Source organism: Bufo gargarizans, chromosome 4 (assembly GCF_014858855.1).
Source record: "Bufo gargarizans isolate SCDJY-AF-19 chromosome 4, ASM1485885v1, whole genome shotgun sequence".
Classification (NCBI taxonomy): domain Eukaryota; kingdom Metazoa; phylum Chordata; class Amphibia; order Anura; family Bufonidae; genus Bufo; species Bufo gargarizans.
In genome coordinates this window covers 10134502-10158215 of record NC_058083.1, presented here as the reverse complement: position 1 = coordinate 10158215, position 23714 = coordinate 10134502, and the positions used below count along the sequence as shown (strand labels likewise).

At 47.1% G+C, this 23714-nt stretch overlaps 1 protein-coding gene across 4 annotated transcripts in view; it reads right to left on the bottom strand.

Moving 5' to 3' along the window:
- Positions 1–23714, bottom strand: part of ATAD2B (ATPase family AAA domain containing 2B) — a 114280-nt gene that overhangs the window by 64178 nt on the left and 26388 nt on the right. For all 4 annotated transcript variants that reach the window (XM_044291349.1, XM_044291350.1, XM_044291351.1 and 1 more), the window contains 4 exons: positions 18660–18735; positions 15352–15453; positions 11114–11225; positions 9629–9744 (listed from right to left, as the gene is read on the bottom strand). In XM_044291349.1, the coding sequence (XP_044147284.1) occupies positions 9629–9744; positions 11114–11225; positions 15352–15453; positions 18660–18735 (406 nt within the window). The remainder of the gene's footprint in view (positions 1–9628; positions 9745–11113; positions 11226–15351; positions 15454–18659; positions 18736–23714) is intronic.

The window sequence follows — 23714 nt, the reverse complement described above, 5'->3', positions numbered from 1 at the left end:
TAGAAGCAAATCTTGAAATTTTTCAGAAATTTACAAAAACTAAATTTTTAGGGACCAGTTCAGGTCTGAAGTTGCTTTGCGAGGCTTACATAATAGAAACCACCCAAAAATGACCCCATTCTATAAACTACACCCCTCAAGGTATTCAAAACTGATTTTACATACGTTGTTAACCCTTTAGGTGTTGTACAAGAGTTATTGGCAAATGGGGAGGAAATTTGAGAATTTCATTTTTTTGTCTAATATTTCATTTTAACCCATTTTTTCCCACTAACAAAGCAAGGGTAAACAGCCAAACAAGACTATCTTTATTGCCCTGACTCTGCCGTTTAAAGAAATGAGTATTACACTTACCGGTAATCCGGTTTCCTGGAAGTCTCCATGACACCACATGCTGAGATTGACTCCCTCCTGATTGGACAGGAAAAACACAGAGAGGTTAAAACCCCCACCCCCTCCTCACATCACCAGTGTATTTTAACGAAGAACCCCAGGATGAAAGGATAATAGCTAATAGCAGAACAAAAGGGTGGGATGTATGTGGTGTCATGGAGACTTCCAGGAAACCGGATTACCGGTAAGTGTAATACTCATTTCCCCAGTCGTCTCCATGACACCACATGCTGAGATAATATCAAAGATATCATTAGGGGGGGGACGACTGCCGACAGGACCTTACGTCCGAATCTTAGGTCATCATTAGCGGCTAAGTCTAGCCTGTAGTGCTTAGTGAAAGTATGAGCTCTCTTCCAGGTTGCTGCCCTGCAAATCTGTTGTAAGGAGGCTGAAGCTTTTTCCGCCCAGGAGGCGGCCATGCCTCTCGTAGAATGTGCCTTTAGTGAAGCGGGGACATCTTTTCCCTGAGCTTTGTATGCTTCCGAGATGGCCATCTTAATCCATCTAGAGATGGAACTTTTCGCCGCTTTCCTCCCCTTGTTGGGACCTGAAAATTGGACAAACAGATTTTTGTCTATTCTCCAAAGACTGGTAGCTTCCAGGTACTTTAATACCGCTCTCCGGACGTCTAATGTGTGGTAAGTAGATTCCTGATCGTTTTTCGGATCGTTACAGAATGAAGGGAGAACAATGTCCTGAGACCTATGAAAGGTCGAGACTACCTTGGGGAGGAAAGTTGGATCTAATTTGAAAATTAATCTGTCCTCAAATATTGTAAGGAATGGTTCTTGGATGGACAAGGCCTGCAGCTCACAGACCCTTCTGGCTGAGGTTATTGCCACCAAAAATATAGTTTTAATTGTAAGCCATCTGATGTGAATAGAGTCCAGAGGTTCAAATGGATTGGAGGTTAGACCCCCTAGTACCGTATTAAGGTTCCATGGTGGCACCATGTTTTTAATCGTAGGTCTGATCCTATCTGCTGCTTTAAGGAATCTGGATATCCAGGGATGTTCTGTTAGCTTGGTATTATATAGTGCCCCTAAGGCCGATACCTGGACCCTAAGGGTATTAGGGGATAGCCCTAAATCTAGCCCTTCTTGAAGAAAATCCAGGATTAGTGAGATGTTGGCTCTGAACTGGTTGAAGGAGGTTCCAGACCAATCCGCGAATTTCTTCCATATTTTTTGGTACTTATCGTTGGTAGTCTGCTTCCTGCTAAGGAGTAAGGTGTTCACTACTTTTTTTGATAAACCGAAGTTTAATAAGTTGGATTCTTCAGAATCCAGGCTGATAATTTTAGTATTTCCAGGTCTGGGTGAGTGATGGGCCCCTGACTTAGAAGGTCCGGCCTCCGAGGTAGAAGGAAAGGAGCTTCCACGCTGAGGGCTTTCAAGAGGGAGAACCAACTTCTTTTGGGCCAGAAGGGGGTTATCAGTATTAGTGTACAACTCTCCTTCAGGAACTTCTGTAATACTTTGGGAATAAGCGGAAATGGGGGGAATGCGTAGACTAGGTTTGTTGTCCAGCTCTGATTGAAGGCGTCTACTGCCCCCGGATGATCCCTGGGGTTGAGGGAGAAGAACTGGTTTAGCTGATGATTTCTCCTGGATGCAAACAGGTCTATCGTCGGCCTGCCCCATTTCTTTGTGATTAAGTGAAAGACTTCTGGGGCTAACATCCATTCCCCAGGGTCTAGTCTGTGCCGGCTTAGGTAATCGGCCTGAATGTTTAATACTCCCTTTAGATGAACCGCTGAAAGAGATTGAATGTTGCTTTCTGCCCAGGAAAAGATTTTGTTCGCCAGGTTCTGTAACAGGTGATGCCTTGTGCCTCCCTGGTGTTGGATGAAGGCCACGGCTGTAGCGTTGTCCGAGTAGACTAGGACGTGACGTCCTTCTGCCAGCTGACTCGTATGTTTCAGTGCTTCCCACACTGCCTTCAGCTCCTTGAAATTTGAGGATTGCTGACTTACGTAACTCCCCCATGTTCCCTGGTAGGAGTTCCCCTGGACGATCGCTCCCCAACCGTGGAGACTGGCATCTGTTGTGATGACTAGAGGGAGATCTTGTGCCCAGAAAATCCCGTTTTCTAGGTTGGATCTGCTGAGCCACCAAGTTAGCGATTTTTTGGTCTTTGTATCTAAGAATATTCTCCTCTCTAGGGTTAATTGTGATCTGTTCCATTTGTCTAAGATGAATTTCTGGAGTGGTCTTAGATGGAACTGTGCCCAGGCTACTGCCGGAATGCAAGCAGACAGACTCCCTAATACCTTCATGGCCTGTCTTATCGAACAGAATTTCTCCTTCTTGAACTTCCTCAAAGCTGACTGAAGCTTTACTATCTTTTGAGGTGGCAGAAAAGATCTTTGGGAGACTGTGTCTAAGGTTATGCCCAGAAAATCTTTCCGTTTGGATGGGATTAAATCCGATTTTTCCCAATTGATTATCCAACCTAGGTTCTGTAGATGCCCCAGGACTAACCCGAGATGGTTTTTCATGGTCTCTATGTTGTCTGCCACTACCAGTAGGTCGTCCAGATAGGGGATCACACAAACTGCCTTTTCTCTCAAGGTTGTCAAGGCTTCCGCCATTATTTTGGTAAAAACCCTCGGGGCAGAAGAGATCCCGAAGGGGAGACACCTGAACTGGAAATGTTGAATGTTTCCCTCCAATTTTACTGCGAACCTTAGAAACTCCCTTGATGACCTGTGAATTGGAACATGATAATAAGCGTCGCTTAAATCTATTGTGGCCATCACCGCGTCCTTCTTCAAGAGCTTCACTGCTGACTTCAGGGTCTCCATTTTGAATTTTTGATATCTTACATATTTGTTTAGATGTTTCAGATTTATAATTACCCTGGATTTCCCGTTTGGTTTTTTTATAATGAAGAGGCGGGAATAAAATCCCAGCCCTGTCTGATTTTTTGGAACTGGCTCTATGGCGTCCAAGGTTAATAGGTTTTTTATATCTTTTTTTAAGGTCACAGTTTGAGATGGGGGAAGGGTAGTGACTACGTATTTCTGTGGGGGGAGAGAAAGAAGATCTATCTGATAACCCTCCTGTATAATACTTAAGATCCACCTGCTGTTTGTTACGTGCTCCCAAGATTTTAGAAAGGAGCTGAGTCTTCCCCCCACAGGTATAGCGTCATTGTTTGCTATTGGATGAGGAGGCCTCTGCCCGGTTTGGGTTGAAGAGGAAACTTCTCCCTCTGCCTCCCTTCGCATAACTCCACCTCCCAGTCTTCCCTTTATCTTTTTTATTTTCGGGTTGAAAAAAATCGGTCACGAAAGGGCTGTCTCTTTTGTTTGTATCTTTCCTCGGGAAACCCCCTTTTTTTATTTGTTGCGTTGTCTAGGATTTTGTCCAAATCTTCACCGAAGACGTACTGACCGTGGAAGGGGAGTGCGATTAATTTATTTTTAGATGTGATGTCTCCTGACCACGCTTTGAGCCATAATGCCCTTCTCGCAGTATTTGAGAGAACAGCTGTACGGGCAGATAGTTTCACTGATTCGGCTGCTGCGTCTGCTAGGAACGAGGTTGCCATCTTTAGTAGAGGCAAGCTCTCTAGGAATTTGATCTCGTGGCGTTTTGTTAACCAGATGTATCTCTAGCTGGTCTAGCCAGAGGTTCAGTGTTCTGGCCACACATGTAGAGGCGACGCCTGGTTTGAGAAGGGCCGCCGTAGTCTCCCAGGTCTTTCGCAAGAGACTCTCCGTTTTCCTGTCTAGAGGATCTTTCAACTGTGCTGAGTCCTCAAACGGCAGGGCCGTATGTTTTGCTACCTTGGCCACAGGCGCGTCCACTTTTGGAATAGTTTCCCAATCTGTACAATCCTCTTGGCTAAAGGGGTAGCGTCTCTTAATTCCCCTTGGGATAAAGGATCCTTTATCCGGTTTTTCCCATTCTGATCGAATTAGTTTTTGTACACTATCAGGGACCGGAAAAACCGCCTTCTTTCTTTCCCCTAGACCCCCAAATATTTCTTGTTGGGTAGACTTAGGGGCTTTAGGCATCTCCATCTGAATGGTGGCCCTGATGGCCCTGATAAGTTCCTCAATATCTTCAGGATTGAACAGGAAGCGCTTATATTCGCTCTCTTCGTCTGAAGATCCTGGGTGCTTTTGCACCGATTCGGAGTCTGAGACCGCCAGTCCCTCAGAGTCGGAATCCAGGATGAGTGATTTAACACTACGGGAATCCTGAGTGGGAGCAACTTTGGGGGGAGTGGGTTCTCTGGCAGCTAAGGCTAGCTGGACCTCCTCTTTTACCACTTTTCTAATGTCTTCAATTAAACCAGAAGACTCAGCCTTGATGACACTGGCTGTACATTCTTTACACAGGGCTTTGGATCCTGTGTTAGATAATCTCTTGCCGCAAATACCACATTTTTTGGTTTTTTTGGCTGCCGAAGTGGAATCCTTTTCTCCCTGAAAATGTTAAGGGAGGAAAGGATGAGCAAACTGAACCCACCATACAAATCATATGCCTGAGAGCATGTTACTCACTGTCCCAGGGTTTGATGCAGGCTCGGTTCCAGAGCCCGGCGCGAGGGGGGTGCTCATCTTGACTCCCGACCGCCAAAGATGCTCCTAGTATGAGCCACGCTTAAGCAGGGCGCCATTACCCAGGTCCTGTGCGTTTTTATGGTGTTCCCTCGCTTCAGGACCTGTGGCGCATGTGGATGACGTCAGCGCGTTCTTGCTCCGCCCCCTAGCGTCTGACGTCACCTGCCTGCCAGCCGGAAGGGACGCATCTCAGCGCCGATCCGCCGCGTCCTCCTTCCCTCTGCATCAAGCCCTCCTGGACCGCCGCAGAGGGAATCTTCGCAGGGGCACTACGTGTGTGCCCGAGCCCAGGCCTGACCGAACAGAGGAGGGAGAGCTGCACTGCAGATCCGACCTCGGCCTGTGGATGAGACGATATCCAGGTGAGCCCAACGAGCTCCGTGCACCTCTCCTGCTTCCTTATCCTGATGGGACAGGAAAAACACTGGTGATGTGAGGAGGGGGTGGGGGTTTTAACCTCTCTGTTTTTCCTGTCCAATCAGGAGGGAGTCAATCTCAGCATGTGGTGTCATGGAGACGACTGGGGAAACACCCAATATGTGGTCGTAAACTACTGTACGGCCACACAGCGGGGCGTAGAGTGAAAGGTGCGCCGTTTGGTTTTTGGAGGGCTGATTTTTATGGACCGGTTTATTTACACCGTGTCCTGTTTCAACCCCCCTGGAGATGACTCCCTAAAAGTGACCCCATTTTGGAAACTACGGGATAAGGTGGCATTTTTTGGGGGAGTATTTTTAGGGTAAATATGATTTTTGGTTGCTCTATATTACATTTTTGTGAGGCAAGGTTACCAAAAATTTAAATTCTGATATTTCATCTCCATTTGCCATTAACTGTTGAGGAACACCTAAAGGGTTAATAAAGTTTGTATAATCAGTTTTGAATACCTTGAGGGGTGTCGTTTCTTAGATGGGTCACTTTTAGGGAGTTTTTACTCTACGGGGGCATCAGGGGGGCTTCAAAAGGGACATGGTGTCAAAAAAAAAAAAAAAGGCCATCAAAATCGGCCTTCCAGAAACCATGTCGGTCCTTTCCTTTTGCGGCCTCCCTTTTACTGATACTGCAGTTTACAGAAACGCCACATTTGTGGTCGTAAACTGCTGTATCAGGGTAATAAATTTTAACTTTTGTTTGGTTGTTAACCCTTGGTTTTGTTACCGGAAAAAATGGATTGAAATGATAAAGTGCCAAAAATAGCGTTTTGGCACTGTTTTTTTTTTGTTTGTTTTTTTAACCGTGTTAATCTGGGGGATTAGGTCATGGGGTATTTTTATAGAGGAGATTCTTACGGACGCGGCAATACCTAATAAGTCTACTTTTTTTTACAATTATTTAGGTTTTAGACTATATTATCCTTTGATACCCGAATTTTTTTTGGGCATCTTTAAAGTCTAAGTTATTTTCAATTTTTTTATTTTATCCAATTATCTTATGTGGGGGCTCATTTTTTGCGGGATGAGACGACTTTTATTGGCACTATTTTGGGGGCTATATGACTTTTTGATCGCTTGCTATTAAACTTTTTATTATGTAAGGTGACAAAAAAATTTGCACCTTTTTTTTTCTGGACCGTGTTAATCTGGGGGGTTAGGTCATGGGGCATTTTTATAGAGGAGATTATTACCGACACGGCAATACCTAATATGTCTACTTTTAATAAATTTTAGTTTTTTTGGGGTATCTCAAGTCTGAGAACCAGTTTTTTTTTTATCCGATGTCAGTGCTAAATTGGGATATAAATTTAGTACTCCATGGAAGTGTGATACTCCCTGAAGCAATCGATAATGCAGAGGCCCGGATGATCGGGGCACGTGTCACATTGAGTAGTGGTGTCCTTCCGTATCCCCCTCTTGTGACACACACTGCACTTTTTTTGGGTTCGTCCCTTCTTTCCAGTATGGGGGACCACACCTGAAAAGTGTTGGCCAGGGACAATGCGGGCGCCTCCAGTTGCCGAGGTACTCCGGCCTGCACTTTCCCGGTCCGAAAAGATCAGGGCCTTGAGGACTGCACATTTCCGGATGGCCTCAAACCGGGAGCGTGTCATGGCCGTACTGTAAAGTGGGGTCTGGTATAGGACATCCCCACTCCAGTACAGCCTGGCACTGGGTTTCTTGACCAGGCCCATATGCAGCACGAGGCCCCAAAATGTCCTCATCTCGGCTGCACTGACCGGCGTCCAGCCACCGGGCCTGGCCAAAAAGGAGCCCGGGTGTTTTGAGCGACGAACTGTTGGGCGTACAGATTAGTCTGCTCCACCATCAGATTTACCAGTGGGTCACTGAAAAAATGACTAAAAAAGTCATATTCAGTGTAGCCCACTGTGGAAATCTGGATTCCTGATTGGCCTACAAAATCAGGAATCATGGGCTCGTATCGCTCTGGGCTACACCAGAGTAGTTCACCGGCAGGGTGCTCCGGTGGATTTAACTGGTGGGCCGGGAAAACCAGTACGAGCCCCAGAGCTGCTTGTACTAGTGTGGGCCACAGGGTCCCTAACATGGCGGTCCCCTTGCTCTGCTAGATGATGAGGAGGATGCGGATGACAACAGGAATGTGGGGTCATCCTCATCCTTCATGGGACTCTCGGAGTCGGAGGCAAGCTTGGCGTATGCCTCCTCGGCCGAGAACGTCCGGCGGGCCATAGGGGAGTGTGTGTCTGCGTGTATATGTGCGCGTGTAACTATTTGGTGTGCGTGTGTGTGGGGGCACGGGTGTTCACGAACTCACCCTAAAACTAACAGAAAAAAAATAAAAAAATAAAAAAAAATTCTAAACCGCTGATCAACCGTCCGAAGTTGATCAGCGGTGGGGTGTGCGATGCGCTAACAGTGGCTGGACGCTAAGTGCCGGCCACAGTCAGCTTACACAGAGAAAAAAAAAAAAAAAAAGAGGGGGGGGGGGGGGGGAAGTGGCAGCACCCCTAGGGGGTCTAGGGTCACAGATGTGCTGTGGACCCCAGACACCCTAACTGGGGTGATGCAAAGTTCAAACTTTCCCTAGCTGTCCCTATGTACCTGATGGGGGGTGCTGGGGCAGAGATCGGGTCCTGGAGGCACAGATCGGGGTGCTGGCAGCGATGGCAGACACGTGCAGGCAGCTCCTCTCTCCTCCGGAACACAAAAGGAGGAGGAGAGGAGCGCCTGCCTCTTTTGAATCTGCTGCCGGACCACCCACAGACCAATCAGAAAGCGATCCTGAGTGTGGCCATCACCATCCTGTTCCGGGTTATTCGGGTCTCTGAAGTCCCGATAACCCGGAAACGCAGAAAACCGCAGGTCTGAATTGACCTGCGGTTTTCTGCGATCGCATACCCCGTGCCTGATTTGAGCAGGCACGGGGTTCCGATCGCCGCCGGCCGCGCGGCAGTGATCGAAAATACACAGGGCGTACATGTGTCCTTAAGGGGTTAAAGGAAAGGTGTCACCAAAAATTTGATCTGCCAGTTAAGACCAAAGATAGTGACATCTCCATTTTATATCTGTTTTTATCTTCCGATTAAAAAAAAATCTACAAAGTCTATTATCTTAACATGATTAAGGGGGCGGACATCTTGCCTGAGCTGTTAACAGCATTTAGAGAGATGCTTTTTGGCAGCCTCCATGGGCCATAGACACAATGGTCAGGAGGGGACCTCATTGACTTCTATGGGGAGTTTTCTAGGCATGCGCTGTGACCTGTGCAGAGGTCATTGAAGATTATATAAGACAGGATCCACCATTCACAAATAGGTGATTTTCAAAGCTTATCTACACAAAGAGTTGATATCATTACAGGCAGGATTAGAATGACAGATCAGCAGGTAACTGCAGCAAAATGATCGGTACAGACGAAATGTTGCCGATTAGGTTTAGTGGCCAGTTCGGATTTTAAGGTTTTGGTTTAAATATAGATAGCGACATGGGGGGGGGGGGGGGGGGGAAACTTTAACATCCTAAAATGACTAATAACATTTTATGGTGTATAATTGTTAAAAGGTGTATATATATAAAAAAAAAAAAAAAATAGAAGCTAGTCAAATATGTTCAACTAATCCATATGTATACTGCAAAACATTGATCAAAACGAGAACTACTCAAGCCAGACTGAGGACAAATTGACATGCTGCACATGGACTATCTAGTGTCAGCAACCATTAAGATACAGTAAATAGATACCGCATTTTTCACCCCATAAGACACAGCCCCCCCCCCCCCCCCCTTCTAAAGTAGGGGGAAAATGTCACTGCGTCTTATGGGGTGAATACTAATTGAGCGCTTCCATAATGGAAAAGATCAATAGTACCAAAGGACCGGCAAATTGTGAAGGCTCTGTACTCACTGCTTCCTTGTCCTCAGACGCTCTGCAAGTCAGGTCACAGCACAGCCGCGGTAGCAAGAGATTGTGCTGGCGGTGACATTGCGAGTCTGAGTAGGGCTGTGAGCTGAGGTCTGATTAACATTAGGGGTCTGATTGCTGCTCTGACCCGAGGTCTTAAGAAAAAAAATAAAAATAAAAATTCTTATTGCATTCCTCTAAAACCTATGCGTCTTATAGGGCGAAAAATACATTAAGTGTTTATTCCTATGTACAGACTCCATTGAATTTTAAAAAGTCTAAAACACGGGTACTTCTATCCAAGAAAATCAACTGTACAGATATATATCTATCACTTACCGAGGAGGTTGAATTTTAAACTTCTCAAAGATTTCGGGGTACAAAAGGGGGAAAACTACCATTTCTTTCAATGCATAAATGTGCTGGCTCAGACCTCCGACGCTGTCAAAGCGAACCTGAAAGAGGAAGAGCAGGATACAAGTAATGATGAAACCCGTTTATCAGTCGTTTCAGGGAAAAAAAAAAAACAAAAAAAAAAAACAAAAAAAAAAACACACACACACAATCTATTTTATCTAGTGCAGGGAGGGCGAAGCCTGCCACAGGGATAGAAGGAGCACTGCAGAAAGAAGTCATGTAAGCGTTCATATAACAGGATGCCTATAGCAGGGGTACTTAGGAGGACTACAGTAATTCTTACCAGAGAAGACAGGTGCCCAGACCCCATAGACCTGCCATCATAGAGGCAATGTATCTAACACATTAAGGTAGCCACCAGGAGAGGAACCACAGACAGGGCCTACAGAGTCATTTGCTGGCCATAGAGGGGAAGATGTGTCCCTAAACCATGCATAAATATTCTTCATAAATAACCAGAAAGGAGAGGAAATAATTTTTCCATATGGAAGACTGAAACATTCTGTGCAACATCTCAGCTCATTGCAATCTACGCCTCATGCACACGGCCGTTGCCTGCAAACAGCGGGTCCTCAATATGCAGGCAACGGCCGTGTGCCCACATGTTCTATATGCGGTGTGGACGGATCACTGACCCATTCAAGTTGAATGGGTCTGGATCCGTTGTGGCAGCTGCACAGATGGCGCCCGTAAATTGGGGTCCCCAATACACACAACAGCCAAACAACGGCCATGTGCAAGAGGCCTAACGCTGTACATGTCTGGCATTATGCGCAGGAAATTGTACGGAGCGGGCTGCTGTGCTGAGCCCGCTCCATATGCAGCAAGAGCCAGCTGTATAATACAGCAGGAACCCACCTGCAATGACTGGTGATGATGCCAAAACCGGTCATTTAACCCCTCAGATGCAGAAAGACCTTTCCTTGCGGGGTACACACACTGATGCCAACACCCTATTTTTTTTTTTAATACAGCTCGTATGCTCCCCTGCAGTTTTCCTGCTTAGTATGTTAATCCTGAGCATCGGTACAGGGAGGAGGAGACGCCAGGGTTTCTCAATGGGTGCCTCCTTCTCCCTGGCTGTAGCGCAGTCCCATCTCAGCAGAGAGTGTCACAGCCAGGGAGAAGGAGACGCCCATTGCGAAACCCTGGCGTCTCCTCCTTCCTGTACCGATGCTCAGGATTAACATACTAAGCGGGAAAACAGCAGGGGGGCAAATCAACATACGAGTAGTATTAAAAAACAAAAAACAACAAGGGTGTCAGCATCAGCAGCCGCAAGGAAAGTTATTTAATTAAACTAGAAAATTCCCTTCAAAGGTGATCTTTAAGGGGTTAAGGAGATAAAACAACAATTATATTTATGTCACGTTTTCTACTTCCATCTACACAACCTATAACACTCACTGATCGATCCAGGTTCATTGGGTCTACATCAGCCAAACTGGCACCAACTTTTACCCGTTCACGCAAGATGCCACTGGCTAGATCATCCGGTCTGAGGTTCATGGGTAGACACCTGTAACAGAGCAAAAGGAAGACGTCAATGAGACTTACCTTAAAGTAAAAAAAAAAAAAAAAAAAGCTGATTTGATGACAGAAGGCAATTAAAGTGTATGCCCAGTATTAGAAAAACATAGCTGCTTTCTTCAAAAAAACAGCAGCATACATGTTCATAAGGCGTCTGGCGTTGAAGCTCAGCCCCATTCGCTACAACGGAGCTGAGAATACCAGACAAGTCAGACAGGAGTGGTGCCATTTCTGTAAGAAAGCAGCCATGTTTTTCCAAACCTGGATATCCCCGTTGATCCTAATTTAAGAGATCTTTTATAGGAGGCTGGTCTCAAAAATTTCATGACAAGCTGTGCTGTCCCAGCTAATGCTTTCTCAAAGTAGAATTTATTTAAAGGGATTGTCCCACGAAAATTATCCCACATTTATCTAACCAGCTCCTGTTCTGAAAACTTTTGTAATTGCATGTAATTAAAAGGGGCAATTCAATACTATAAACTGCCGCACCGCCACTGCTGCTTCTCCCCATGCGCCAATGAAAACAGCCAATGTTGGGGGAAAGCAGCCAATGGCAGGCAGCGAGCCACCCTAGAATCACGGGTGGCGCTTAAATATGACAGAGCAAATGGACCAATGAATGAGGAGATCTCTGGATCCATGTGAGGTGCGGGGCTGGTTCTAGCTTTGTCAGAAAGATTGTCATGTACTGTATGTCGTCTAATTTTAATTTTTTTTTTTTTTTTAATTACCCACGGGCAAACAAGACTTTTTTAAATCTCTCGCTCTTCATTGGGTGACACAGAGACCATGGGTATAGCTATGTCCTCTAGGAGGCGCTGACACTAGTAAAAGCTGTTAGCTCCTCCCCTGGCAGCTATACCCCCTCCAGCCTGGAGAGAGAGCTTCAGTTTGTATTCAAGAAGTAGGAGAAGCAAGTAAACCAACGAAAAAAAAAACGTGGAACAGCAATGGCAAGAACCAAACTGGGTTCTAACCAGCAACTGCCACAACTGTGGCCGAACAACAATACTGGGTGGGTGCTGTGTCCCCCACTGAAGAGCGAGAGATTTTACTGTCAAGTTTTACAAAATCTCGTTTTCTCGCCCATATTCATTGAGGGGACACAGACCATGGGATGTCCGAGAGCAGTCCACAGGGAGGGAAAACCACAGACCCATGGAGCAAGCGCCCGTGCAGGCAACTTACAACTGTCACCTGCAAGACCACGCGGCCCACGCATCGACAGTCGATGCATAAGTATGCACCTGGTAACATTTTGCGAACATGTGTAAGGAGGACCAGAGCCACCTTACACAACTGAGAAGCCGAAGCGCGATTCCTTATTGCCCAAGAAGCGCCCACCGCTTTGGGGGAGCGAGCCGTGACACCTAAGGGTGGAACCCCGCTCCAAGCATGGTAAGCTGCAGCACTTGCAGACCGAATCAAACGTGCAATTGCCCTTTGGAGGACGCCAATCCCCAGCAAGGACCCTCCCGAGAGAAAAAGGGGGTCTGTACGCAGAGAGGGACTGGAGGCTGCTAATAATGAGTAGAGCACTGACAACGTCCATAAAGTAACTCCCTTCTTACGTAGGGTGCGAAGGAAGGGACCGTGAAGGAAGAACAATTACTTCATTGATATGGAAGTCAGAGACCACCTTCGGGAGAAGGAATGGGCAGGAGACCCGCCTTAGCCTTAGACACCAGACACCCGCCTGAGGGATGTGATAGCCACAAGAAAAAAAAAAAACTACCCCTACGACAAGAGCCGGAGTGAGAACTCCCGCAAGAGCTCCAGGGGAGAGGACTGGAACACTGAAACCTATATTCAGAACCCAAGGCTGTAAGGATGGGACAGAGGAACCGTATGTGCCGCTCCTTGAAGGAAGATTCCTACGGGCACCAGGGGAATTAGTAGACACTGGAAAGCTGCCCAAGACAGAAGCGCCAACACCTGACCCATCAAGGAAACAAGGGCTAAACAAAAAGGTCCAACCCCGAAAGTAGAAAGGAGAGAGAAACCCCCAAAGTGAGTGGACGCCTCGGCTTCAGAGAAGCCCCGGAAGGACCTCAAGGTCCCATAATAGATCCTGGGCGATGCAGGCTTCCTGTCCTGAATCATAGTGCGGAAGACAACCGCCAAAAACCCTCTACACGTCAGAACGGCGGTCTCAATAGCCACGCTGTCATTGAAATAGTCATGTAAGACCGGACCCCTTGAAAGACGGACGTCTCAGTGGCAGTGACCAAGGGACGTCTCCAGGAGAACGAGGTAGGCGTACCACGCGCGACGAGTTAGTTTCGGAGCGACTAGGATATGTCTGAATGTCCTCCATCCGGATCTTCTGTAGAACCCTGAGAAGGAGGGGAAGAAACGCGTAGGAGGGGAACTCCCACCAAGGAGAATCAGGGCCTCCATGGCACATGCTTCCGGAACTCTGGCTCTGGAGAGAAGGTGGGAAGCTTTTGTGTAGATACCGTTAGCACACCCAGACCAATGGAAGAGTCCCTGTAGGAGGAAGAATGTGGAGGGTGGCACAGCCCACCAGTTGGGACCAGATAGTGTCTGGAATAGAAAGCCACCAAACTAATACCCCGTGCAACGCAGGTGAGGGAAGGTAGCAATGTAGGAACTACCAGGGCATACGGGGTGACAATGAACCATGAGCCAGAGGAAGAAAAGACAGGAGAAGAATAGGCTAGTTCTAAGCCCCTACCCTGTAAGAGACCGACGCTATACAGAAGTAGCCAAGGATCAAGTGGCCATGCAAAAAACTCCACCTGGGAAGGAAGCCAGGCAAAGGAAGTCACACTGCAATACTAGCCCCTTATCCCAGCAGAGAGGGGGGGGGGGGGGGGGGGGGGAACACCCGTAGAAGCCACCGATCCAGTGCTAAGGAGTCCGCCGCCTAGCGAAGGGCTGTGCAGTAAGAACCCAAGCATGTAGTGGAAACGCAATACCGTTACCACAGTGGTAGCCAGCGCTTGCCCCGGCAGCGCAAAACTGAGGGGGAGGCCCGATACTATCTGTAGAAGCCACGTGCCACACTGCCCCAGTTACGTGAGCCAACCTTAAAAATTCTACCTGGAAGGGCGCTGAACAGGCTCAACTGCCAAGCTAGTTCCAGGGAAGGACCCCTACCAGAGGGGGATGTCCCACTGCAGTGACCATGAACCCTTACATTAGCGAAAAGCTGCACCTGTGGAGGAAAACAAGCTGTAGGAGCTAAACCAGAGTCGCCAGCATAACCACTTCCCCAGATAATCCTGGCCATGAAGGGTTAAGTCAGTGGCTCAGCAGGCGACTGGGGGAGGGCGGGAAGTATTCGCGCCAGAGTGCCCCTCCCTGGGCAAGCCACTGCCCAGAGGGTTAAATACTCACCTAGTCCCATGTACTCGCCTCTCTGCCGCCATCTTCACCCCTCCTCTGGTCCAGCAGGGTCACCCCTTCAGCTACTGGCACTGTAGTGGCAGGATGCTGGAAAATGGGGCTTGGATGGGTGACCCCTTGGCTGGCGGGATGCAGGGGAGCAAGACTGCCCCTGGTCCACCATGTCTTCTGTGGGGGAGGCAGCAGTGCGGGTGAACGGCACTGGCGCAACTCGACCCCGGGAGAACAGGGAGACAAGGCGTCCAGTGTTTTCCCATCTGAAAAAGAAGGAAAAAAAAAAAACTAAAATAGGGGTCTTGCCTCCTATTGACACTAGAAAAAAACTGAAGCTCTCTCTCCAGCCTGTGTCCCCCAATGAATATGGGCGAGAAAACCCCTTAATTGTATTCTGTTATCCACTATACTTTGTGTACTTTGCTGACATCTAGTGACCAGTGTTACGTTTTGAAGTTATCTATAGTTGTATTAAGTTATGCCAGCCATCTATTAACAACTCCTCCTCCTATGTGAGCTCACATCCTGCGAAAGAAGTCAAAGGCAAATCCTATCATTTATGAAGGTACACAATAAATTAGCTCAATACATGACCAGCAGACTGAAAGCTGAATTACTTCTTTAAATACATAATTAAAAAATTGTAGCATTCCCCTATTTTAGGCATGCGTTGGAAGACCATGTTGCTCTTGGTTCCAATAGCACACCCCATAAAAGACTGAGCTCGAGCATGGGTATATATGGAGTACCTATTCCTCGCTTTGGCCATGCTCTTGGACTTCCTTCTCTCAAACCGTTCTTCATCTGAGGAGGAAGTTGTATCACTGCTGTGAATAGCATGCTTCTTTCGTCTATGGGAAATAAAATAAAACGTTGGAGGGGGAAGATTTTACAGTTTGATTAAAATGATGAAATGTACAAGAAAAAAAGAAAAAAAACAATTTACTATAAAAGTACAAACTGTAAAAGCTATGCAGTTCATGTGACTAAACGTGATGCTGGAATATTTCCTATCTGGGCCAGTGTGTTATCGAATAGGGAAAAGGAAGGCAGGGGATAGCCTTCAACACTAACCCGCTTATATAAAAGAAACACGACATGAAAACACCAATTCACACAATTTCACAAGATATCTGCTTGCTGTCAATGGGAAGCCTTATCGCATACTCAGAGCATCAAAAAAAATAAAGGACATAAAATACAGGCCTGATCACCATAGTATAAATGGTCCTGCACTAATCTACCCCTTTAAAAGTGCTCAGGTGCCTCTTCGGTAGTTCATCAATTCAGGAGAAAAATTCTGTAGAGAATTGGTCATAGTATGCCCGTCCATAACCCATATGCACACAATGAACCCTCATTGTTCTTGTGCACAGGAAAGTAGTGAGGATCTAATAAATTAGTGTACCTAAACTTAAAACTGAATGTGTAGAACATAATTCTAATTTAATTGAAATTATTTTTTTAAGATTTTCCTAGCAAAGTAGGCACCTCAAGTTTAACAGGCTATTGCTGCTCAAGCCAGAGCATCGCTGCCCCTGCCTGTACCATCCCCACTCTCCTAAAGCCTGGGCTAGGTCAGGCTTTAGGAGAGTGGGCACGGGCAGAGGAGGGATGTGAGCTCCTGCCCTGCATACCACATAGATACAGGCCATTAGCAGAGCTGAGTGAGCTCAGGGCAGGAGCTACAAAGCAACATTGCGTCTTCTGCCTGTTCTGCTCTGCTAAAGCCTGATACAGCTGATCTATGCCAGGCTTTAGTATGGCAGCGCTGGTACAAGCAGAGCAATGATGCTCCAGCCTGAACAGTGATCAGGACGACCAAAGTGGAATCAGCACTCCCATACACAGCGGTGTAAGCACTGCGAAGTGCAGTAGGCGCCTGAACTTAAGCCTACTTTGCTAGGAAAAGTTAAAAATAAATAAAAATTTACGATATAATTCGTAAGTGTCCCACTGTGATAAACCCTCTAAAAAAAAAAAAAAAAATTATATCGCAGCATCTGAAGCTTGGAAATTAAACACGAATCAGTAAATTTTGAGGGGAGAACAAGCACTGGATATTTGTCACAAAGACATGCTTCAATAAAAGAGCGATTTCTATGGCAAAGGGATTTTTAACCCGTTCCCAACTGCCTTATGTATATATACACGTCGGTGGTCGGGACATTAAATATGGTGCCCGCTTGCGTGTGCACTGGGCGCCATAGTCTCCGGGTGCCTGCTTCAGCAACTTAGTGCAATTCTCATAAAGCAATCTAATGATGGCTTTCTATAGCTCCCTAGGGAGACTGGATCTCCGCTGGTCCCCATTACAGTGAAAGTTGGGGGGAGGTGTCTCCCTGGTTGGACCCTTGCCAATTAAAAGGGAGTCTATCACCAGCAAATTCAGTTAAGGGTACTTTCACACTTGCGTTGTTTGATTCCGGCAGGCAGTTCCGTTGCCTGAACTGACTGCCTGATCAGGCAAACTGTATGCAAACGGATGTCATTTTTTCTGACTGATCAGGCATTTTTCAGACTGATCAGGATCCTGATCAGTCTGAAAAATGCCTGATCAGTCAGAAAAATGCATTGCAATACCGGATCCGTTTTTCCGGTGTCATCAGGCAAAACGGATCCGTTTTTTTTTATTTTCTCATTTTTAAAGGTCTGCGCATGCGCAGACCGGAAGGACGGATCCGGCATTCCGGTATTTTGAATGCCGGATCCGGCGCTAATACATTCCTATGGGAAAAAATGCCGGATCCGGCGTTCAGGCATGTCTTCAGTTTTTTTCGCCGGAGAGAAAACCGTAGCATGCTGCGGTTTTCTCTTTTGCCTGATCAGTCAAAACGACTGAACTGAAGACATCCTGATGCAAACTGAACGGATTACTCTCCATTCAGATCAGTTCTTTTCCGGTATAGAGCCCCTGTGACGGAACTCTATGCCGGAAAAGAAAAACGCTAGTGTGAAAGTAGCCTTAACCAGGTACAACATCTGGTAGGTCCAGCTGAACTGAATGTAAAGATACCCTTCACTTACCAATCATTTATTGTTTCATTGGGGAGAAAAAGTAATTTTAATCCATATGCAAACAAGCAGCTAAGTGCACCAAGGGCAAGTCCAAGGCAATCTGTGCACCCTTGCTGCAGCTTCCTCTGCCGGCCCCTCCCTCTCGTTCCCAATTGACAGGACCATGTTCCTATATAGTTATCACATCCTGTCAAAGGAGAGGGAAGTGCTTGCAAAGGAAGTAGGTGGAGCGAGGGTGCACAGAGTGGCTATGGCCCGCCCTCAATGCACTTAAATGCTCATTTGCATATGGATTCAGAAGAAAAGTTCAAAATCATTACAAGGCATTGTGCCTGGTGTAACAGTGATTTCCCCGATGACAGATTCCCTTTAGTATAGATTCAGAAAACTCTTAAGTCATTTGCCAAAATACTGGATCCTGGTATTTTTTGTCTGTCTTTCTCCATTCTCAAGGAGAGTGTTGTGGGGGGTATTTATATTATATTTATGTATAACATGAACTTAGATAGGAGGGGGATTTATCCTCGGAAGGAAAGAATACAAACTCCACAGTGGGCCACTAATCCAGCCCTGCTGATCATTAAAGGGGTTATCCAAGACTATAAAAAGCCCCCCACATGCTGGGTTCCTCACACTGAATATACTAACCCGACTCCCCGTTACCGCCTACCATTGGCGGCTTCTCCCTGTACTCAGATGGAAACATCTGGTGTCGGGAGCAGCCAATGGCAGGTGGTGACAAGCCTCCCTATCGTCACCCGCGATGCTAGGTAGGCTTGTCCTCGTTACCGCCTGTTATTGGCTGCTCTGTGTGTTGGCAGATAAGAACCATTTGGCCCATCTAGTCTGCCCAATATACTGAATACTATGAATAGCCCCTGGCCCCATCTTATATGAAGGCTGGCCTTAAGCCTATGCCATGCATGCTTAAACTCCTTTGAGCCGGCTCACTCAGCTTCAGAGCCATTAGGAGACGGCATCTCAGACTGTCGGTTTGCGACCACAGAGGCAATGAACAAGTGTCTCTCTTAGTACATACCGGATATGGCTTCTTCTTGCAGGAGATCTGTGAGTATCAAACAAAGTGCTTTGTCGTTTTTTTTGATGTGCTGGCTCTAAAAGACAAAACAGGGAATCTTTATAAGTGAATGCAGTTCATGGAGACGGATCATCAAGTTACACTGGGGGAGAGTTCTCAAGACTACTCGTAAGAAAACTGGTTTATTTGCCCAAAGCAACCAAACGGACGCCATCTTTAAATTTTCCAGAAGAGCTCGGAAAAAATGAAAGGTGGAATCTGATTGGTTGCTATGGGCAACTATGATGTACATCTCTATATATCTATATAGAAAAAAAAAAAAATGTCCGCACTCAAACACTTTATTCACCCCTACGGTCACACTGTTTCAGCTCATTCACAGTCTCTTTTCAACCTATGAGCTAAAACTAGTGTTGAGTGAACTTGTGTTTCAAGTTCCGCGTGCCAGGCTCAGGTCATCTAAGAACTCCGTTACGGATTCCGCTACTACGGAAAATAAGGGTCCATTCACATGTCCGCAACAGTTCGGCGGATCCGCATTTTGCAGACTGCACATGGCACACACTATGATAGAAATGCCTATTCTTGTCCGTGGCTGCGGACAAGAATAGTACATTCCAATTTTTTTGTGGGGCCGCAGAACGGAAATGCTGATGTGGACAGCACATGGTGTGCTGTGTGCATCTTTTGCGGCCCCCCCATTTAAAATGAATAGGTCCGCGCCCCTTCTGCAAAATTGAACGGATGCGGATGTGTGAATGGACCCTTTGTTATGTTCCGTGGTAGCAGAATCCATAACGGAATTCTTACATAACCCGAAAATGCTCTTCCCTAGTTGCGACCACAGGGGTGGATAAGGAGATTTTTGCAGATTCACCTGTAAAGTCTCTCACCGAGTTCACTGGGGGACACAGGACCGTGGGTATAGCCGCTTGGTTCCCCTAGGAGGCGACACTAGGCTAGAAAGTGATAGCTCCTTCTGCCAGCTATACGCTCCCCAGTCAGACAGCATATCAGTTTGTGCCCAAGCCGTAGGAGTAGCAGAAAAGAACTGATAACAGTCAGAACATTACCTACATCGGTAGCTTTGAAATAAAACTGAAACCCAACAAATAACCAGCCAGCACCATGTGCGGAAACAAAAAAAAATAAAAAAATATAAAAAAAATAAAAATCTCCTTTTCCCGCTCGTATCATTGGGGGACACAGGACCGTAGGACATTCCAAAGCAGTCCACGGAGAGGGAACAAACACTCGCCCATGGAAAAACTGCCCTCGGACGTTCAGGGAGTGCACCTGGTAAAATTTTGTGAACGTGTGTAAGGAAGACCATGTTGCCGCCATACACAACTGGACAGCTGATGCATGATGGAAGAGAGCCCAGGAACGCCAACCGCTCTGGTTGAGTTGGCTATGATTCGAGGGGCTGGAGCTCTACCCCAGGAACGGTATCTCCATGATTGCCAAACATATCCACCTGGCAATCACCTTAGAAGCAGTGCATCCCTTACGAGGACAGTCAGGAAGCACGAATAAAGAATCCGTGCAGTGAAAATTGAGACCGCCAGATAGATCCTTAGAGCATGAACTACATCCATCTTGTAAAGAGAATGCTCCCTAGGATGCGAGGGAGCTGGGCAAAAAGGAAGGGAGGACAACATCCTCGTTAACGTGGAGGGCCGAGACTACCTTCGGTTAAAAAGAAGGTATGGGCCAGAGCACCGCCTTCTCCTGATTGACTAAGAAGGGTTCCCTACAGGAAAGGGCTGCCAACTCAGACACGCCTGATGGATGCGATAGCCACCTTCCAGGAAAGAAGACGCAGGGACACCATCCGAAGCGGTTCAAACTGAGCCGATTGGAGTGAACCTAGAACGAGGTTCAGATCCCAAGGAGGCACGGGAGGAAGAATATGAACCACCCCTCGGAGGAAGGTTTTAACCAAACCTTTCGAGGCCAGAGGGCGCTGAAGCAAAATAGACAGCGCTGACACCCGACCCTTTAAGGAGCCAAGAGGTAGTCCCAATTCCAGACTAGAGTGTAGGAAGGAGAGAATCGTGGAAAGAGAAGCGTAGAGGAGGGAGATTACGTTCCTCACAGAAGCAGAGATAGGACTTCCATATCCTGTAGTAGATTTTGGATGAGGCTGGCTTCCTGGCTCTGATCATGGTGTGAATAACCCTATCACATACCGCGATGTAAACTAAGCACCCGAGACCCCCTTAGCCACCCAGGCGGAGGCGAAAATGGGACGCAGGGCAGAGCCACTTGCAGCAAACAGGGACTTAAGTCACCATCTCCATCTGACGGTCTACTGGATCCTGGAGGGAGGAGCAGTTGGCTACCAGAATGGCGGTATTTTTGGCCAGACGTGCCACCGGAGGATGCACCTTGGAGGGGAAGCCCATTTTTCCACCGAGTCCACCTGGAAGCGATATAGTAAATCAAGTCGCTTAGTTGGAGAAAAGCAACGATCTGGGTGGTCCCAGGCCTTGGCAATGACAACAGTAAAGTCGTTATGTAAGGGAAACTCCTTCGGATTTTGTCTGGAGCGAAGGAAAGACACTCCCTGGCTAGTGGAGGGATGGGTCGTCTTGCACCTGGAAGGTGTCCCGGACTGCCATTACTAGGCTATCCACCATGGAAGCAATCTGAGAAGATTGTTCCGAATCCATGTCAGATAGCGAGTCACCAATCTCCCCTTTGGACAGGGTTTCCACACGTACAGAGGATATGTCCAAGCGAGATTCAAAGAGGGTTGGAGAAGCAGAGAGATCAGACGAGGAATGGCGTCCTGCTCTGGTCCGCTTCTGTGAGGACTGCTCTGGTGGGGACTTATCAACCAAGCGACCCATGAGTGAAAGGGTGGATTGGGATATTTTAGCAAGGTCCTCCACCGCCCGTGATAGGGAACGTGCCCAGCCGGGTTGCACAGAATCAGAGTGGTCATGGGGCTGCACTGGCTGGTGGGGGGGCAATGTTACCCCAGACCGAGAGCACGCGGCGCACACAGGGTCCGACTGACTGCGAGGGAACTCTAGACTCCATACAGTACAGGCAAAGTGTGTATCAATAGGCAAGCGGGGGTCATTAGTGGGATCAGACATGGCTGAATGACCAACTCAGGGCTGGGCAGGTCCTGTGCTTTCTTAGCGACGCGGCTGCAGTGAGAGAAGCGCGGGGATGAGAAGCGCCCACTGCAGCGTCAGGAAGCCAAGCCCCTTTAGCCACTGGCACCTAAGTGGCAGGAAGCTGGAACTGAGGGTCTGGTGACCCTTAGGCTGGGGAGGGGGAGCGACTTCTGCCCTGGTCCACATTAACTTCTTAGGGGGAGGATGGCCAGTGAGAGAAACAGACACAGGCTACACACCCCAGGAAAACAGAGGGGCTAGGCAACTCTGTTTTCCACCTAAGGAGAAGAAAGAAAAAGAAAATAAATAAATGAAAAAGCCACCATGCAATGTGCAGGGAGGTCTGCCTCCTATGACCGCAAGCTAAAAACTGATATGGTCTCTCCTGGCTGGGGAGGGTATAGCCGGCAGGGGAGGAGCTATCACTTTCTAGCCTAGTGGCAGCAAGCAGCTGTACTCACGGTCCTGTCCGCCCCCTCCCCAATGATGAGCGAGGAAAAAAATGGTTTAAAAAAATTTTTAAAAAAAGTTTGTCTCATTATGGGAATTTTACCTTTATAGAGAACACCATCATCCTTAGGCCTCTTGCACACGACCGTATGTATTTTGCAGTCCACAAAAAACAGATCCACGTATTTTGTGGAACGGAACAGTACTCTCCGTGTCCGTAATGCGGTCAATAATAGGACATGTTCCATTTGCGGAAAGGAAATATGGAAACAAAATGCACATGAGTACCTTCCGTTTATTTAATTAATGGTTCCGTATACGGACCACAAAAAATAAAAATAAAAAAATGAATGAAAATACGTTTGTGTGCAAGAGGCCTTGTGCTGCCCTCGCTAATTATGTAGCTTTGGAGTACTTATTGTTAAATCACTGTAGTGCGTCCCAGAGGGGAGTCATGGTCATTCATGAGCCGCCCACCGCTGATTTTGACAGTTTTTGCCTATGAATCTGCAGGTAGTTTCAGCTGAAATTAATGTGTGACACTAATTCATGCTGTCCTCATTGTCAGCTGCATAAGATTCCCTATGAAAGGGTTTTCCCCATCTCAACATTTGTGGAATAGCGGGTCTGGCTCCCATCTCCAGAATGGGGCCCTCGGAAAAATAATGAGAGCAGCTACGAATGCGCAGCCACCTTCCATTCACTGTTATGCATAGTGTGTGCTCCTTCACTTCAGGGCTCAATTCTGGAAATAGGAGCGGGTCCCAGGAGGTGGAATCCACACCTGTCTGCATTTGTGGCAAATCTTAGCAATATGCCACAAATGTTATGAAAGGGGTTTTCCCATCTCAGGTCTATGTACGACTAAGGCTGAGTTCACATGTTTTTGTCTTACGTTTATCATATACAAAAATCACACATTAAAAGGACGCCTCCGACAAATGTAATACAGTGACGTCACTATAGAGTTCCACTGTATATAAAAAAATAAAAATAATATTGTACACGTTCATGTATACTTTATTTTTGCTGGACTCTCCAGGATGAAATAGCGTAGTCTACTATACTATTCCATCCTTTTTTCCTCTCAACATATGTTAAAACGGAGGGCAAAACCTGATGTAAACCTAGCCTGAAATGTGCAGGGATCTGGTGGGCATACCTAGGATATGCCCTAGGAGAGATTATCACCAGACAGATCAGGCTGGCAGAGAGGGCAAAAGGTGCACCCACTCAAGACTATCTGTAAAGGACGCTATTCTTCAGGTGTTGAAATGGCCACAATTTCAGTTCTCAAACCCCAGCCAACCCGCAGAAAGCTACACGCGCCGCCATCCCGCAGAAAGCTACACGTGCCGCCATCCAGCAGGTACTGCATCCTACTGATGATGTGAATGTACATCATTTTGCAAGAAGGATTTATAAATAAAAGTGGCAGCGGTGCCAGGATGGAGGGAGGCACATCACCAGGTGA